The sequence below is a fragment of the Passer montanus genome, unplaced genomic scaffold, assembly GCF_014805655.1.
Source record: "Passer montanus isolate IOZ18808 unplaced genomic scaffold, ASM1480565v1 scaffold106, whole genome shotgun sequence".
NCBI lineage: Eukaryota > Metazoa > Chordata > Aves > Passeriformes > Passeridae > Passer > Passer montanus.
Window position 1 is genome coordinate 1,129,616 of NW_024357170.1, and position 19,757 is coordinate 1,149,372.

General features: G+C 40.4%; 1 protein-coding gene across 1 annotated transcript in view; it reads left to right on the forward strand.

Moving 5' to 3' along the window:
• The window catches only part of ANO2 (anoctamin 2), a 142,748-nt gene that overhangs the window by 120,710 nt on the left and 2,281 nt on the right, over positions 1 to 19,757 (forward strand). Inside the window, exons 19-23 of the mRNA XM_039720454.1 lie at positions 4,929 to 5,077; positions 11,721 to 11,873; positions 11,980 to 12,032; positions 13,968 to 14,149; positions 19,212 to 19,317. Of these exons, the coding sequence (XP_039576388.1) occupies positions 4,929 to 5,077; positions 11,721 to 11,873; positions 11,980 to 12,032; positions 13,968 to 14,149; positions 19,212 to 19,317 (643 nt within the window). The remainder of the gene's footprint in view (positions 1 to 4,928; positions 5,078 to 11,720; positions 11,874 to 11,979; positions 12,033 to 13,967; positions 14,150 to 19,211; positions 19,318 to 19,757) is intronic.

Genomic DNA, 19,757 nt, shown 5'->3' on the forward strand with positions numbered 1-19,757 from the left:
CAAGTTTAACAGATGTAAATATGCCAAAGTTCACTCAGATGTGTCACATACCATCATACTTTTACTGTTGCCACAGGAATTGACCCTAAAAGGCTGCAGGGCTTGAAAGCCTTAACCCAGAGTTCCTTTAAGACCCTTTTTATTCAGTTCTGTTTTTTTCTGAACTTACTGAAAAAACTCATCCATGTGGTTATTTTATTACTCTCTGTCTTTGACCTTGGTGCTAAACCCTTAGGGTAAAATCCTGGCCCTATTGAAGCGAACAGCAAAACTATTGAATTTTTGAGGTCATGGTTGTGGCCCTTCTATTCAGCATCAATTTCCATCAGTTTCTTCAAAATATACTTAAATATGCTGGATGAGAAAATACCAAGAGTTAATAAAATCCATTTAAATACACCCTTCATAAGCTATTATCTCTTTTGTTGTTTTTCACCTTTACTAAATTATTCTTAATTAAAGGTTTGGGTGGGTTTTTTTTCCTTTTTTTAAACTTTTCCTGTTTTTTATTGTTGTTTTCCTCTGATTGAGAAACCAATAAACCCCAAACACAACTGAAACTCTTGTAGAATCCAGGATATCTGAGTATGCCAAGGAAGCATGGCTGTACCAAAATTTTTGGGAGAACAAGAAATTGAGATACTTTTGTTCATCCCCTGCTTCCTTCTTGTGCCTGTGAATGTGAGAAGGTGTTTCTTTATGTGAACAGACTGTAGGAATATGACTGAAGAAAGGCCTGGATCTTCAGGGTTCTGTCCCAAAAGCAGGAAAGAAAATTACAAGCAAGGTACAAGATCCTGGGTCACTGCTCTTCCTTTTGTCCAGATACAAGTGCTCCAGTTACTCAACCTAAGAATCTTTTCTGTTTAGCTTTCTCTCTGAACCTTTTTCCATTATCCTACAGATCAAAATGCATCAACTGGAAGGACAGCCTTAAAAAACCCACCTGTTATAAATAACCCTTTGTTCCTGGCAGCTGGATTCTGGGGGCTTTCTGTCTTTTCATGTAAAACCTCCACATGCATCTCTGTTCTAGCAAGTATTCACAGAATCATGGAATCACAGAATGGTTTGGTCTGGAAGGAACCTTAAAGACCTCCCAGTTCCAAGCTCCTGCCATGGGCAGGGACACCTTCCACTAGCCCAGGTTGTTCAGAGCCCCATCCAGCCTGGCCTTGGACACTTCCAGGGATGGGGCAGCCACAGCTGCTCTGGGCAATCTGTGCCAGGGCCTCAGCACTCTCACGGAGAACAATTTCTTCCCAATATCCCATCTAAACCTGCTCTCTGTCAGTGTGAAGCCATTTCCCCTTTTCCTGCACTTTATCCCCTTGTCAATAGTCTCCATCTTTCCCATAGGTTCCCTTCAGGCATCGGGAGGCTCAGTTAAGTCCCCTTGAAGCCTTCTTTATTCCAGGCTGAACAATCCCAATTATACAGCCACTGAAGACACAAACACTTGTGCCAACAAAGTAATTTTCCTGCATCTGTTCTCTTTCAACCTGCCCTCCAGATGTCCCACCTCTTCAGCCTCTATCTATTCCACTCTCACTTACTCCACAAATTTCTCATTTTTCCCAAGTCATCACCATTCTTTCCCCCAGATCCCCCAAATCCAGCTGCTCCTTCTTACTGTATCAATAGAGAAACTGTTGAATAATCTCTCTGATTTTTGAAAAAGAGTCTTCATCTAATCACCATGTACTTACAGCCCAGCCAGGATCACTTGGAGCTTAATTTTTCTCTTTTAATCATATTTTTTTCTCAAAATCTTGAGGGTTATTGACAGGTAGTGATTTTATGCTCACTTCAGATGCTTGTCAATGTGCATAATGCAGTGCTTATTGGTTATACTGGGAATTACAATCAGCATAATTCAACCATGTTCCCATCTCTTACCTAATACAATAATTTGGTGCCATTCCCATGTGAGAAGCTGCAATGTCATTTTTAGCTGCTCTAGACACAGCCTGACAGAAAACTGGTAATTTTCTTTCCTTCTCATCCTGCATTCATTATTCTCACATGCTGTTCAGTTCCCTTAAGGATGCACCTTGCTTTTTCACTGGAAAAATGACCCTGGCAAAATGACCAGAAATAATGGCTATTCTACAGCTCTACAGTTTTCCCTCTTTGCCCAGATCTGTGTGGAATCATGAAACTTTGCTGCATGAGCCTCTTCAGCACAAAGCTTCTGGGACACTCATCCTGAATGGGCAAACTTACCAGGGGCTGCCTGGCAGGACCAAATCAGAAGCTAAAAGAACTCTTTTTCTGTCAGTTTTCTTTAAAAAAAAAATTGATCTGGGTAATTAAGGAGCAGGCTTCAAACAAAGGCATTTAAAAAGCATACTCAGTTTTAGCATCACAATCATAAGTACAGATAAAGGGTTCTGCAAAACTCATTTTCATTGCCCTATTGCTGTGTAGCTGGAGAATAACACCCTGCAAATCCCTCTTCTTTGTTCCTGTAACTTTCTGACACATTTCTGCGTGGTCTCAAACTTCACATGCTTGGATATGAAACAAAGGTACTTTTTGTTTTTTGTGGAAAATTTGAAATAATTGGTTTGGCTTGCTTTCAGTCAGTTGATCTTTAAAAAAAGTACATAAAAAGAAGCATACAGACACTCTTCAAAGCTGAACTCCAAATGGTTAAAGGTGCTGTTCATCATGCCTGGCTTAGAGATAACCAGATGAAAAATTAAAAATTATTCTGAGCAACTGAGCCCTGGTTTTGGTGTATTCCCAAATAAACATTAAAAACAACAACAATTGTTTTAGTTACTGGATTCTCGTGGGAGGTGTGTGTATGCATTAAACTCCAGAACTCGATTCTGTGGTGCTGTAGCTGAAGGATTAGGTCACACGTGCACAGATTTCACATCTAAACACACACAAATTTTATCTCAGCTGCTGCTGTGCCGTGACAAGAAGATCATCTTCACTCTCACCTGCCCACAGAAGTGTGAGGGACATTTATAGCTTGTATCATTTCATTGGAACAGAAATTAGCATTGTCTTGAACCTATTGTTCACCATCCTCTGAGAGCCCCTCACATTAGGCAATTAATTGGGATATGTTGGAAGAACACCTGGGAATTCTTTGATTGTTTTAAATCCTGCCCCAGCCTGCTACCCTCTGAATGCTACATCACCTCTGTCACAGACAAGTTCCCTTGGCTGCCATAAAGGCAGAGGGGGAGAAGGGAATCTGGTGTCTTGAAATGGCTGAATTTGCATGATGTAGGAGGTAAAAGATCTTTGTAAGGATTCATCTAATTCTGTCTAGTGAATTAGTTTAAATTTACCCCCACTCTTTCATTAAAACTGCAATCTGAGTGTCCTGGTTACCAGTAATGCCAAAGCACTGATGATGTTACCATCAGACTTTCTTCCACCTCATACAAAAGATGTTACCAACATCTTCCTTCCGCTTCATACAAAAGAAAGAGTTGTCCTGTTGATTTTTGAAACTTAATGATCCAGGATCTGAGAGGGCTTCATGCAATCTAGACCTGTTTAAAGAGTGTCTTCCAATCCCAAATTCCTCCATACTGGTGATGAAATGAAATAGGTCCTGTAAACTCTGGTAGGTGCAGAATTTCCTCAGTCACTGTGGGAACACAGTGATCCCATGGCTCAGTGTAAATTTGGGAATGAAGCAATAAACCCACACAGCAAAGCCTTTATTGTGTTTGCCAGCTTTTGTTCCTCAGCCTTGCCCTGCCACTGAAGCCAGGGTCCAGGAAAGTGGTTTTGCTTTCTTGGAGGTCTGGAGGAAAACCCCTTCTCCCAAATATTCCTGTATCCAGGCCACACACCTACAGTTCAAAGGGTTTATCACAAGCTGTGGGAGAGCCCTGCTTACACTACTGGCAAAAAATCATTGGAATTAGTCTGGATTTCCACTCACGGCACATATGTGAAGAACTGTAAAATAGTGCTGTATGTTTCTGTGGAAGATAAATATCATCTGCAAAAGAAAGATATGCAATAAGTATAAATCTGGCTATTTTATGCTAATTTGACTGCATTTTGCTGCCTTGATTATGAAGAAATACCTCATTCTACTGTGGTTTTCCATGGGAATTTCTCAGTGTGTAAAATAACATGAAGTTGCTGATGCATGTGTGTTTAAAATATCATTGGGGCCGGGGAGACACTGGGAAAACTTAACTCTTCATTTAGAAATCATTAATTTTACTCTAATTTATTTGTCATTGTCATTAAATTTGTATCCCCATTTCAGGGGACAGTGTTTGATATTGCTTTTTCTACTGTCAGTACATTCTTGCACCCTCTTTGTTTGGAAATATCCCATAATCACAGAATGTCCTGGGTTGGAAGGGACCTTGAAGCTCATCCAGTTCCAACTACCCACCATGGGCAGGGACACCTTCCCCTATCCCAGGTTGCTCAGAGCCCCATCCAGCCTGGCACTGAACACTTCCAGGGATGGGGCAGCTGCGGCTTTTCTGGGAAACCCATGAACATCTGGTAATTTTTTACATTAAAATTCTATTATACTGGAAATTCCCAATTTTTATATTGAGATGAAAGTGTGCCTGTAGTGAAAATGTGTAATGAAACCATTTCATTTTGGTTTTTGTTAAAAGAGAAGTACTCAATATGTTGTTCTTGAGAGAAGTAATTACTAATATTATTTAGGTTCCAGGATCTTCAGGAAGATCTCCTTGGAATATGCATCTAGAGAGAAAAAATATTATAAAGTACTGGATTCAACTCCAGTAGCTTGTACCTGTCAATGAACAACATCTGAACTTCCCCAGGGTGATGTAAACTCCCCGTGATGCACCAAAGTAAAACAGGATTAATTTTGTGCTGCTGTGCAAAGACTTGGGGCAAATCTTGTAGGGGGAAAAAAAAACCCCTGACTTGGTTTGATCTGAACTTTTGTTCCTCAGGAAGCTCAAGAAGCTCTTTAGGAAGCTGAAGGATGAAAGAACTGAGGTAAAAGAAATGGACACCAAGCAATCCAAGGACCCTCAGCAATGGGATCTTGACTACATCTTGGAACCTTTCACTGGGCTGACTCCAGAATACATGGAAATGAGTAAGTTTTCAGAATTTCCTTTCCCTTTCCGCAATAACCATGGCTTTACATAGGACTGAATGTCAGAAGTGGTCATGAGAGAGGGGGAAAAATACCCCAGCACACATAGTTTGCAGAAATTCCATGTGAGCCAACAGGGCTATGAGACTACCATAGTGCCAACAGAGAAATAATAATGAATCCCAGTATCTGTTAATGCTTCTGCTGCCAGATTCCAGTGTTCCTAGCTGAGGAAAGTGCATAGAAACCATTTGGCCACAGAATCAGCAGCTATGGTTGAGAGTGATCTCTGGAGATCAGCTGGTCCAACCTCCTGCTCGAAGCAAGATCAGCTATAGGATGTTGCTCAGAGACTTTCCAGTTATGTTTTGAATATTTCCAGGGATGGAGACTCAACAACATTTCCTGTATTTGATCCCCCTCACACCAAGGATTTTTTAATGTTGAAGTTGCACTCCCTACATTTCCATTGGTGCCCTGTGCCTCTTGTCCTTTCACTGTGTGCCCTTGAGAAGGTTTTAGCTCTGGGTTCTTCAGCCGGCCACATGGGTAATATCCCCTGAGCCTTTTTTTCCTGTCTTACAGCAATCCCAGTGCTCTCAGCTTCTCCTTGTTCATCAGGTCCTCTCATCCCTTAACCATCTTAATGGCTCTCCAGTGGATTCACTGCAGTGTGTCCATGTTTTTCTTCTACTGGGGAGCACAGCCCTGTACCTGCCCCATGAGTAGACCCTGCAGAGGCAGGGAAGGAGAAAGCAGGACTGTTCAAGGGAAGTGGTCCCAGCCCCCGGCTTGCTAGAGCCCAGACAAAGCTTTCAGGAATATGATGGGATTCTTGGGCTGTCCTGTGCAGGGCCAGGAGTTGGACTTCGATGGCTCCCTTCCAACTTGTGATATTTGATGGTTCCCTTCAATGGTTCCTTTCCGGCTTGGGATATTCTATGATTCTATTCCATGCCTCTGATTTGTAGTATCAAGGTTTAAGCTACAGATGTTATAAATCACTGGACACTAAGCCTGTCATTTAGATCAGTCCCTTGTGCCATGTTCATAAACCGTGGTGATCTCCTCAGCCTGCAGCCACTCAGGGGTGACTCAGGAAAATGAAGAGGTGAATTATTGATCTAAACATTTGTTTACAATAGGAGGCTGAGTTTCCCAAGTGGAGAAGCCTCACAGTCTGCCAAGCTGTGCCTTGCCTGTGGGATTTGCAGACAAATGTGCAGCAGATGAAAGCCAAGCTGCACCTCCCCAGCCCCGGTTGCTGCCCTGGGTCCATGTCCTTGCTCTCAGCTGTCAGATCCACTGCTCAGACCACCCACACTGGCAGGAAGCGCTTGGTGCAGTTCAGCACTGAACCTGTCATCTGGGATTGTTGTCAAGGGCATCACGCTGCAAGAGGCAGCCCAGCAGATTATTTATTTCTCTAATTTTGAGCTGGGGACAGTGGGAAGGGAAGCAATGCAGGAGGCCAGAGGAAGACTTTTTTCTCCTCCTGAATTGCTTAAAAAGGCAGGTTACTGGAATGCAAGAAGAGGCATGATATTAAGGAAAAGAGGGAAATCTGGCTGCTGTTTCAGAACTTCTTTCATAGTTTTCAAACTGATTTACTCAGACAACCTCCCTCAGGCATCAGTGGCAATCTGGAATGAAGCAGGTGAAGGAGGAACTGCAGATGGGGCTTGCTGCAGCCTTTGGGGTTTCCCCATACAGACGGTGATGGGGTTTCATGCAGAAGCAAGCAGATTATGTATCCAAGTGTGAGTAGTCACTACACTCAGGTTTGTCCTGCTCCCACTTTTAAGGATGGGTGGGGGCAAGGGTCTTAGCTAAGACTCTTGCCTCCAAGTCTAGCATTCATTAGGCTGTACCCTAGTCACAGGCAGACCTTGCCTTTTTTATCCACATATCCAATCTCTTTTACTGATTTCTATCAAAACCTGGAGTTTGGCCCACTGCCCACATGGCAAATCACACATTCTCTTTGCACTTTGTTATGAAGCAAATTAATCCCATTAAAGCAGCACTTCTCGGAGGGACAGTGCTTGGAGCAGTCTCAAGATGTGTTTTGTAGCATGATGAGCCACAGGTAAAGGAGTTTTGATGATAACTACCCCACATAAATTTTGGGATATCCATTTCAAATCTGCTTTCATTTTTGTTTTTATTTCTTATTCGAACAATCCTGAAGCCTTAGAGAGACTTCTACCTTCTCACGCTCCTACCCCTGCCCTCATTTAAATCATAGTATGTTCATAGAAATAGCAAGATTTACTGGTTATTTTTTAACCTCCTCTATTTTCCCATTTGGGAAAGGTGACTGTTTACTGAAAACAAGTGGTTTTTTTTCAGAAACTTTCTTTCTGCAAAATATTACTCACTCAAGTCCATGCCAACAAATTAGACTAGCTGTAAGAAGAAATTTTTTTTACAGTGAGGATGGTGGAACACTGGCACAGGTTGCCCAGAGAGGTGCTGCATGCCCCATCCCTGGAAACATCCCAGATCAGGTTGGATGAAGCTCTGAGCAACAGGATCTAGTTGAAAGTCCCTGCTCATTGCATGGGTTTGGGCTAGATGACATTTAAATGTCCCTTCCAGCCCCAATGATTCTATGGATAAAAAGATTAATTTTTTAGGGTGAAAGTCTTTGAATCTGATTTCACCAGCAGACTCTGCTGAGCTTTTTTGTTGTGCATCCCCAATGATTCTATGGATATAAAGATTAATTTTTTAGGGTGAAAGTCTGAATCTGATTTCACCAGCAGACTCTGCTGAGCTTTTTTGTTGTGCAGGCTTGGCTGTCAATAGGATATCTGCACAAAGATTGACTTGCACCAGTGACATTTCTGATGACTGTTTTGATATTATTAACTGACATATTCCTGCATTTTTTAGTAGAGACACTCTTAAAATGTTTGAGTGATCAGAAAATTTTGCTCAAGTAATCCTGAAACATAAATTGTCACTGTCAACATGTGTCAAATTTGTCCTTACCATTTTCTGCTTCCAAAACTGTGCAAAGACTTTTGACCCAGGCCAATATACCATACAATATGCATTCCCGAAGTAGGTAGTATGTACAGCAATTTCCTCTTCCACATAACAGCAAGTCTGCAACGTGTGCAACGGGTCTGCAGTGATAGATGTGCCAAGAAATCAATATTTAAAGTAGCAATAAATATTGCTAATGAAAGAAATTTTATTAAATTGGCTCCAAGACCAAAATTATGCACATGAATGTCTAAAATGTATACCACTCATGTTTCCTTGGGAAGAAACTGAAATCAGCAATGATTTTCAGATTCCTATTTCATTTGATCTTCCCCTCTCTAGCCTAACCCCTCTAGGAGTCCAAGCTTCATGTGGCAATTGATTAAAAATATTTTTCCTCAAGGAGAAGTAATAATAAAAGGTTTCATCATCCACCTTCTCTTTAAAAACAATGGCACAAGGAGAAAAATATTAGATCCAAAGTCTGCAGCTACTGACTACTATAAGGATTAATCTGAGAGATTTGGATGGATTTCCCCTAAAGCAGGAAAAGCCATCAAAAAGGCAATGTGTGAGGCAGAAAAATGAAAAAAAAAATTGCTAAAGAGACACCTGCATTTTTCTATAATCTCTGTAATGAGGATGGTTTTGAAAATACCATTGGTTGTGTGTAGGCTTGTTGCATACATTTATTACAGAAGAGTTATAAACTACACCTTTTCCTTAGTTTTTCAGCCAGGCCTTTCTGTATATTGAAAATTTTTTTCCTAGGATTTGGAAAGCTGCTTAGCACAGAAATAATTTTTCCACTGTTTACTTCCAGAAACACGTGATCCTATGACAGATATTTTTGATAAAGAAAGAGGGGGGAAAAAAGCAACAGAACTGTAAATAAATACCTTGTCTTAGGTGAGGCTTTGAGGTAAAAGATACTTGGGTTACTCACACTACTGGCGTGCAAATCTTGTAGAACAAGTGATCCACACCATGGAAGTTTTTGTGCTGGGGACTGATTCTGCATCCCTTACACAAGAACACCCTCCAGATCCATAATTTAAAAGCTTTGATTTGTGCTCTTAGTCATAACTTAGAGGCCAGACTTGGAGGGACAGGGTGTGTTGCTGTTGGGCTGAGGTTCTGCTCAGCCCCTGCACAACTTCTGTGAAGAGTGGATTTCTGAGAAGGGCTGTGACCTGAGACACTTCTTTGGATGCTGTTTGTCCTTCAGAGTTTTTGTCTTGGGCCTGGGGCTGGATGAGGTGCTGCAGATGTGGCATCAGGTATTGTGAAACTCCAGCACTGTCTATGAGCCCTTGGCCTATTTCCTGCTCAACTCAGACAGTAAAGGCACCACCAGTTTGTGCTTTGGGCTTTTTCCTTCATCAGAAGGATGAAGGCTCTGTGTCAGTGACAGCACATCCAGGGTCCTGCTTGGATGCCCCAGGAGATGATCCTTCCCATGTCCCTTACTTTCCGCTATACCCAGCCTTCAATTGTTTGATTTCCAAGCTTGTGCCATGAGCCAGTGCTCATCTCTCATGTCTCCAGGCTGGCCTACCAGGGGGTAGGAAAATGATGAAACAGGATGGATGGCCAGAAGTCCAGCTCCTGGCACAGGTCTCTTTAGCCTTTTGCCTGTACATGGACATGTCAAGAGCTTTGTACGGAGACCTTGTGGCATAAATATGAACATAAAAAGGGTATTTAAGGGTTACTATCAAGTTTTTCAGGAAAAAAAAAGGACATCTGGTGTCAACGGTCCTTGATGGAAGAGTGTGTGTCCTAAAAGTATTCTAAGTATTTCCAGTGTGACCAGACAGGCATCCACAGAACTCCAGGATGCTGAGATGAGATTCATTCTGGGATCTGGGCAGAGATTCTTCCTTTTGTAATCTATTCAGGTTTGTTTCTAGAAGCACTGATCCCACTCAACAAATACCTGTGAATTGCTTAGGCTGTTCAAAGACTCCTCCATTTAATGATTGTTTGCTAGTTTGTTGCATGAGACCATCTAAATTCTGGGTTTGGCTTTGGAATTGCCTTTCTTGCCTGCTTTTTTCATCATTTACACTTGCATAAAATGGAGTTGAGAAGGTTGAAGAGATTTCAAGATGGCCACACAAACACTTCTGGCTCAGAGTTTTCTATGAAGACATATTTACACAATTATCCAAAAGTCCTTTGCATACCTTGAACATTTTTTCATGAACTTGAAAAAAAATTTAAACTACATTTTCCCAGACAATGAATGAAGGGACTATAAAAAAACATCAAAGCAAATATGTGTGTGGTTTATTCTTAAAGCATTGCAAATACTGTTTTTTTTTGTTTTTGTTTTTGTTTTGTTTTGTTGTTTTGTTGTTGTTTTTTTTTTTTTTTTTTTTTTTTTTTTTTTTTTTTGGTTTTTTTTTTTTTTTCCAGAATTCTCCCAGCTGTATTCCTGCTAAATTCACTTACAACCAAATAAGGCATATTTTGGGGCTATGAATTTTTCTAAGCATTTCACAGTTTTTGGGGACATTACTTTAACATCTGGTTTTATTTCCTTGTTAATTTATTTTCCTGACTCTGAACATAAAATAGTCAGGAAAGAATGATTTCAAGGGTAGGATGTTTGTATGCTTTGAAAAAAGCTCCATCTTAGTGGAGATCTCAGAATGAAACAATAAGAATGAAACTCTAAAGGCCATATAATGATATATTGAGATTTTAATTTTGTGTGCAAATATATTGCTCCTGAGATTAGAAAGGAGAAATATCTGAGGACTTGTACACAAAAAAAAGGTGTATGCAAGAGAAGGTCCTGGGAGAAACTGTTCCAAGAGTTAGTTGTAGGTTGTGACAACAATGTTGAAGGAAAATATTTTAAAGTATAATATTGTGCTATGTGCACAGAATATTGTGCTATTTTCTCAGAAAAGTGCAATTCTTCCCTCAGTGGAGAGTGAACTTATACAGAGATTTGCCAAAAAAGAAGTCACAGTAAATAGAGTATTAAAATATATGAATACTTTTTCTATGCTAATATTTTTTAAACTCTGAGATGTAGAAGACAGTCAGATTTATTAGTTATATATATATTTATTTATTTATTTATATAAAATTCCCCTTTGTTTCCATTTAAAGAGAGTATTTCTGAACTTGGAGGACATCAGTTGCAAAAGGAGGGACGAAAGTGCTGTCCAACACCACTGGCTTCTGCTTCCTCAGAGACACTTCTGTTCTTGCCTTTCACAGGCTGCCACCAAGTTTTGCAAAGGAAGCTGGGAAGCTGGCACCTTGTAGATTTTCTCCTTTTGCTTCATTGTGTATCATTTTCCTTACACGGAAAAGGACAGGAAAGAAACAGCATGGACTAATCAGTTAGTTATGTATAAATGCAGAAAAATAGGCTCGGAACCCTTTGTCCGTTATTAAATTTATTATTTCCTTTGATTTGTGCTTGTGCTAGCAGCTTGAAGCTTTATTGGAAACATTTATAAACCATAGTGACAAAATCTTGTTTGTTCATAGCCCTACTCTGGGATATTTATTCCTGGGACCAAAATGGGAAGCGGAATTTTATGGGGTTGGTAATGCACAAAGCTCATCAACAATTTGCTGCTCCCTTCAGAAGCTATCAAAAAACATTGGTTTTTTTTCCTCCCAGTTATCCAGTTTGGCTTTGTCACGCTCTTTGTTGCCTCCTTCCCTCTGGCTCCTGTCTTTGCCCTTCTGAACAACATCATCGAGGTTCGTCTTGATGCAAAAAAATTTGTTACTGAGCTGAGGAGGCCAGACACAGTGAGAGAAAAGGATATAGGTGAGTAATGAAAGAGCATTGCAGTGAAGATAAGACCAAAAATGCAATTAAACAAAGAAGAAAATTTATAATGACCCCATTAATAAGTTTTTTCTTTCACTTACAGGTATTTGGTATAACATCTTGAGTGGTATTGGAAAACTTTCAGTGATTATTAATGTAAGTGTTTGGTTACACCAGTTTCTAACCATATCTTGGGAGCTTCTACTGTTCCTTCAATGTAATTTAAAACTCTTTATAATTTCTTGTTTATAATTGTTCATATTTTATTGCCCCTTCAACATAATTTAAAAGTGGCATCTAATTTTCTCAACTGCTCCAATGCAACAGAATACAGATATATTATGTTTATTGTGCTATATGCATTCCCTAGGTAAAATTTTCCTCCATATACTTTAAGATAAAAAAACCTCATGCCTTAGGACTTTAATCCTAATAGCTTCTAGTGGGGTTTTAGCCTACAGATCATAATCTCATAGAATCATTTACGTTGAAAAATACCTTTAAGGTTATGGAATAATACCAGAGATATTAAAGATATCAAAACCCTTTAGAAAGGAAGGTTATTTTCAATACTGAAGGGAGAACTTGTTTAGAGGTGTTATGCAATTCCTTCAATAAAATAGCTCCCGGCACATCACAGCACTCTAAGAGCGGCAGTGTTGTTTCATTTGGGTGGAGTTCACATTGTTCACTCATGGCTTTCCAGTTTCCAGGAATTAAGGAAGGAAATCTGTGGAACCCTGCGCATCCCCATAATCTCACTGTCAGGCACAGACTTCTGTCATCCAGAACTGAGATGTGTTGGATGAGAAAAACTCTGCAGCCTCTTGTTTTTCTCTGAATACACTTTGCAGATTTATGATTCTTGATTATTTCCTGTGTTGATCAAACTCTGGAAAAGTTTATTTTCTGGGGATTCCAGTAAAGTATTATTAGCTACCTTTTCTTGAAGGAAATGTAAATATATGCATACCCATTTGAAAAAAATAAATATTGAATGCCCAGTTCTGCTTAATATCTAATATGGATATTATTGATATGGGAAATTATTATGTAGCAAAATATAGTTTTAAAACATCATGGGATTGTATAATGGTTGGGGTTGGATGGGACATTAAAAGATCAACTCATTCCAAGGCCCCTGCGAAGGACAGGGACACCTTCCACTAGCCCAGCTTGCTCAGAGCCCCATCCTGCATGGCCTTGGACACTGCCAGGGATGGGGCAGCCACAGCTTCTCTGGGCAACCTGTGCCAGGGCCTCAGCACCCTCACAGAGAAAAATTTCTTCCCAATATCCAATCTAAACCTGCTCTCTGTCAGTGTGATGCCATTACCCCTTGTCCTGTCGCTCCAGACCCCTGTCAAAAGTCCCTCTCCAGGTCTCTTGGAGTGTCTTCAGGCATTGAAAGGGGCTCTTAAGACTCCTCCCAAATCCTATTATTTTCCAGGCTGAACAATCCCAATTCTCTTGGCCTGTCTCCATAGAACAGGGGCTTCAGTCCTCTGAGCATCCTCATGGCCTCCTCTGGACCTGCTCCAACAGGAGAGAGTCCAGAGCAGAAATCAAAGAGATTCTTATTGATATGATGCAGAGATTTCTGTGGCTGATTGCCCCCACAATTACACCTGTTTTAGGGGATACCAGTCTCATGAGGTTTAATACCAGCATGAGATCCCCCTGTGTGCGATGTGTAAATCCTCATGTTGAGGGGAAAATGGACATTTACACTCAACAGGTTTGGTGTAACTACACCAAAATATAACCCAAATTATACCAACTGGCTATTAGGTCTTGTTGTAGGTTTTTTTTAAACCAGTGATAAACCTCCTAAAGGCTCCAGAGATGAAAAGAATTGGAGCAATGTGCAGTCCATTAATTGCTTTTGCTACTTCCCTAGCTGAGCCTTCCCTTGGAGAGACAGAGCCGGTTATTATGCAAATATTCTGTACCAATTTTGGCCTTCACCACCACTCCAAATTTACCTGGACGTGAACATTTTCCCCTGAATTACTTAACCTGGAGACACAGATTCATGATGCTGTTGTTTGTTTGGTTGTTTTTTTGTTTGTTTGTTTTTCCATCTCTCAGGCTTTTGTCATTGCTGTCACCTCCGATTTCATCCCACGCCTTATGTATCAATATGCATACAGTCAGAATGGGACCATGCATGGCTTCATCAATCACACCCTCTCATACTTCAATGTCAGCCAGCTCAAGGCTGGGACACAGCCAGAAAACTCCCTGTTTGCACAGGAAGTTTCATTCTGCAGGTAAAGTACTTGTAAGGACAGTTTGCACAGTCGAGGGAATTTCCTTGGCTCTTATGTCATTTTTCCAAGTGGGAATTGATAAAATTCACTTATATGGCCACGTATTCAGTAATATTCATGTGCCTTTGAAAATGTGGTTTTGGAAGTGCTGCCTTTAAAGAATTCTCACTGTGTTATAAGGTCTTTAAAAGGGTTTTTTTCAGGGTATTAAAAGGCAAAATAAATAATTTAGACAGACTTGATCCACAGAAAAAAAGCAAACTAACACTTTCTTTACTGAAAGATACAGCTTTAATTAAAATTAATGATTTTTTAAAATGGTCACCCAGTAATTAGAATTAGGATTTCTCTGTCTTTATTAAATTCAGTCCTTACTTGCTGAGATATGAGTTTTCAGTATATTATGCCTATCTTTAGAACCTGCAGCAGTCACCATGTACCTGTCTACTATTTCAGATATATTTGTTCTGGCTGGGGAAACAAGGTTCAACTTCATTTAAAATATATCCCAAATACTAGATACCTATAGAGTAGTTCCAGTTTGTATGAGAAATCACTAGTGTGGGTACAGCTTTCAAAGTAACTTGGTATTTTTATAATAATATGCAGAAATTGAAAGAGCTGGTTTAAGGTATTATAACCCCCAGCTGTTCAAAACTGATCTGCTTGGGGTCAGTGTTATACTCAACAGCCTGTCTCCCCTTCCTTCTTGACTCCTTTGAAGTCACCCTGTGTTGGTCTCTGCAATGGCATAAAACAATTATAAAAGTTCCTCTTCCATTTATTTAAGGATAGTCTTAATGTAGAGTGGTTTTCCATCCCTTGCTTTGATATGCAATATATTTCACACTGATTTCAAGTGGGGTATATAGCTTGCTCAACTATAACCCGCAAAATGACACATCCCAGTTTCTTCACTGGAATCAAGGTAAACAGGGAGAGAAATCTGTCCCTGTCACTCTGGCAGTGCTGTTGGGATTGCCTTTGGGGGGAACCTACCTTCTCACCTTGACTACAGCAGGGGACAGATGAATGCACTCCTAAATTTTAAGTAACTTATAAGCTAGTGAGCTATGCAATTCCTCATTTCTGCTGCTGGGGCTTGTTTGTTAGCAAAGTATTCCCTTTTAGAGTATGCAGCACCTCCAGACTTTCAGATTTGTAAATGTGAAATGCTTTTCCACTCTAGCACTTTTTAATTTTTCATCCCTAAATTTGCATGTGTTTTCCTTCAACAAGCATCTTGATCCACTTCACTGTGATTTTGCTATTTTCACTATGCTGCTTTTCACCTCGTTCCAGCCACTGGCCCCTGTTTATAGATGCAAAGTGCTGATGTGTTTGGAAATATGTGCTTTAACAACAGCGTGAAAGGCACTCCTCACATTAGTATGGTCATACGCGGCCAAATACTCAACAGAGCCCAAATAGAGGGAGAAGGGAATCACCTACACTGTGTTCAAAAGTGCTCCCTGACTGATGACACCATCTAAGAAACTGAGAAGAGGAAAAAAATTAATGTGTTAGTCTGAGTGAGAAAAAATGATGGGAACATTTCTCTTATCAGGAGACAATTGGGAAAATATGTCAGCATCCACAAACACTGTTTCTCATTATCATCTGCCTCATTTGAATCTTATCAAAATCTCAGCTTTGGACAGAACTATCACAGTGATAAAGTATGGGGTCTCTAACTTGCGTCCCAAGAGACAGGCAACCAAACACTGCCCCTCAAGCTGGAAATAAAATCTGTATTTCTGTTTCTGGCAAATGCATTGGGAACAAGCTGACCTCTTTTATTCTTAGATTTCTGTGACCTCTGGAGATAAATGTGGTTGTAATGAGGCTGCATTTTTCTCCTTATGGGCATTGCCAGAGATTAAGGTATTTTAAAAATAACCGTAACAAGCCAGAAACAACTCTGCCACTGAACATACAGAATACATTCTCCAACTATTTAGAGCAGCATTTTCTGAAGTGCTGTGAACTCTTTGGCACTGCTTCCAAATAAAGGTTGCTGTAAAGCTGTTCTGATGCACAGTATTAGTTGTAATTTTACTTTTTTTCTTTCAGGGAAAAATGGCATTTGTATAGCTGAAAGCAAATTAAAAGCAAATCTTGCTAAGACATGGAATATTTTAATCCTTGTAGCCTTGTATGATGATGGAGTATATACAGACCTACTGGTCACACTGAAAAAAGGAAGCAGCAGATATGGAGTCATTCAAGGGACTTTTGCTTTAACATGGGTCTGCTCCAACATTCAGCAACTGTATAAAGTGTCTTTGAATTTATTTTCTTAATGTTACAGGATTCATCTCATCTATTCTTAATGATCAGTGGTGGATGCTAACATTTTTCCCTGACTGATTTTTTTGTACTCCTGCATTGCTGATTCTGTGATTAAGGATGTTTTCTCCAATTTCTTCTCAAGGCCAGCTGAAGAAGGAAATTAAACAGATTAGCTTATTTGGACTGATGTGAAATTCCACCTATATACAGTTAGAATTTTTTTTACCAGTCTTTTTTTTTTCACCACACACAACAAACTTCTGAAATACATTAACATTTTTGTCTTAGCTCTGGCTTCAATTCTCTCCAAACAGCTTTCCCTCTTCTACAATTCTCTACTTTCAGTGCACATTTTTCTATTCTTCCTTATAACTTTTCTGTGCTCTATTCTTCAACCACGTTGACCACTTCATATTCTTATCCTTTTGCAGCACTGGTTGGTTGCTGTTCCTACCATACCTGCTGAATCAAATATTTTAGGAGTGAAGCATTGAAGAGGTGAGGGAATCAGAATCAAAGAATATCCTGAGTTGGAAGGGACCCACAAGGATTATCGAATCCTTTGAAAAAAGACCTAGGGGTAGAACCTAGGGGTTAGAAAAGGCCCTTTGGAGTCCCATGTGGCAGAGAATAATTTTTAAAAGGAGATGGGGATGAGGCCCAGCTACCTCATCTACAGCTCTGGCAACATTTTCCTTCACCGTAAATCATTTGCTAGTGCAGGTTAAGGCATCACTAACAGTGTGATTCCCAGATGAGCCAGGTGAAATTTCCAAGGGGGCTGATATCCTGCAACATTTACATAGTTTGTGAAGCTCAAAATGCATTAAATGGAAAACCCACCACAGCTGATGACCCTTCCAGGTGAACTTGGGCTCCATTTCAAGACTGGGATTGATTTACAGTGGTCAGCAACGTCCACAAGAAACTGAGTGGCTTTCTTTGGTTTTGATGTTCAAGCAGATTAAATTCAAGGGAACTGACTCTGGCCCTTGGTGCAGCACTCGTACAGATTTGAGCAACACGTGGGAGTCCACAATATCTAGGAAAGTACCAGAGGGGGGATCTGGCAGTGCTGGAACAGCACAGGAATTCTAAGACAGGACCTGTGCATGCACTGCTGAGCAAAACCATCCAGGGGCTAACACAGCCCAGAGAGCTCTTCCCTAAATTAACACAGCCCCCAATTTAAAGTGGTATACTCCTCACTGTGGGCTCGTGTACCTTGTGTCCTTTGTCTCCAGAAGCTGCAGCACATGCAGAATGACATCCAGCTTTCAGACTCAGTTTCTTGGGGGTGGGGAGCAGCAGGATGTAAAGGATGCATGGACTGCAAATGTGTAATTTAACATGCAAAACCATGTGGGTAGAACCTGAAGGTAATTTTGGCAAGCGCACCTGCAAACTGAAGCTGACAGATTTTATATATTAACCTTCTCCATTATCCCCCAACGGAGGCTTTTGCACAGTCTAATGAATCTTACTGTCAGGACGGGTTTTGTGGTATTCAAAACAGATTTTCCCTTTCTTAATTTCATCCCATTACTCCTAGTCAAACACTGGGAACAGCACTAAATTATCCCTTTCAGTCCTAAGGGCACAATTTGCGCATGGTTATCATGTCCAACTGTGGCTGTTACTTACCAAAGTGGAGCAATACATGTGCTGCTCTTTAATCTTCCCAATGAGTCAATCTCCTCAGCCCTTGTACTGTTCTCCTGAACTACCTTCAATTTGTTGCTTTTTCTTTGGTTTCCCTTTTTTTTTCTTTTTTTTTTTTAACTTCCACCCCTCTGGAATGTGCACAGCTGAATGGCTGAATGCAGCAATCCAGGTGTGGATTTACCTGGGCTGTTCAGAGGAAGGCTAATTCCCTGCCCCAGCACAATTGTGACTTTTGTTGATACACCCACAAGTCATACATTGTCCTGCTGCCATATTTCAAACTTGTGCTAACTTGCTAGCCTCTGCAAGCTCCAGGCTATTTCCACTTTCAAACACTATCCCTTCAAAGATCCTTCAAGTGTTTTATTTTTAATTATTTTCCATTTCCCTATATCATTCTCATTGTGTTTCCTGTCTCCAATTCTTATTGCTTTCTGTGTTTCCTGCTATTTGCAAGACTTTCCAATTTAGGAGCATCTGTGATTTTTATTAGCCTGTTGTTTACTTCCAAATGATTGATGATAATACTAAAAGCAACAGTCTTTACACCAAACCACTAAGGCTCTGTTTTATCCTGTCCAAGGCTAGACAGTTAACTTAGGAAGTGCCTTCCCCATGGCTCCCCCTTCCGTTAATGCAAAGACAGGAATCACCAAAGCATGAGTCACATTTTATGTGGGCTGAATTATTCCCTAAATTAATCAAGTTTTGGGTGAAATGAATGCAGGTTTATCTCCTTCAGCCTGAAAATGCCTTGGACTATCTCTCTGCTTTCATTTCAGCATTTTATTCCATGCACATTTATGTCAATTTACATTATAAAATAATGGGGACTTCTGTCAATCCTCTAAAATCTGGACATTTCAAACATTAAAAGAATGTTCTGATTTTGGTTACAGCTGTGAAAACCAGACTGAGTGTGTTAAATTCAGTGGAGGTAGTCCAGCTCTAATTCTGAAGTTGTATTTCATAATAAGGGTTGAAGTAAGAACATCTGGAGGATTTGATTATTTGGGTTTTGTGATTGGAAAATCACATTATTCACAGCAATTGGTGCTGGAGAAAATTGCCGGAACTGTGATAACTGAGCTGTTTTCATCTCCAGGTTCAAAGACTACAGAGAACCACCTTGGTCCCCACACCAGTATGAGTTTTCTAAGCAGTACTGGGCAGTCTTGTCCGCTCGCTTGGCTTTTGTGATTCTATTTCAGGTAAGTCTCATGAGTTACTTCGCTTTCAGACACAGAAATATCATCATAGATGGATCAAAATGTGTGTTCCAAAGAAGCCCACGTCCAATAGAAGTGGAAAGCAAGGCCCACATCTTTCTTTAGCCCTTGGTGTTAGCAGTGTTCCCCAAAACACCCCAGCCTTTTGAATGCTTAAGTTGACTTTGTCAGCTTTTATAGTCTCAGAGGCACCACCTGTAGAAAGTACATAAATGCTGTATAAGCTTGTTAACTGCTGTTCTTTACCCAAAGCAAGAAATAAACAGAAATAATAAATTGTCCAAGGTTTTTTGCTACTTTCTTGAATGGAGAAAAGTAAATTGTCCCCAATGTGAGGATTTCATTAGCAAGGGATTTGCTATCATGGCTTGCCTTTCCAATGGCTTCCTTCTGCCCTCCTCCATGATCTGGGATCCTTCCAC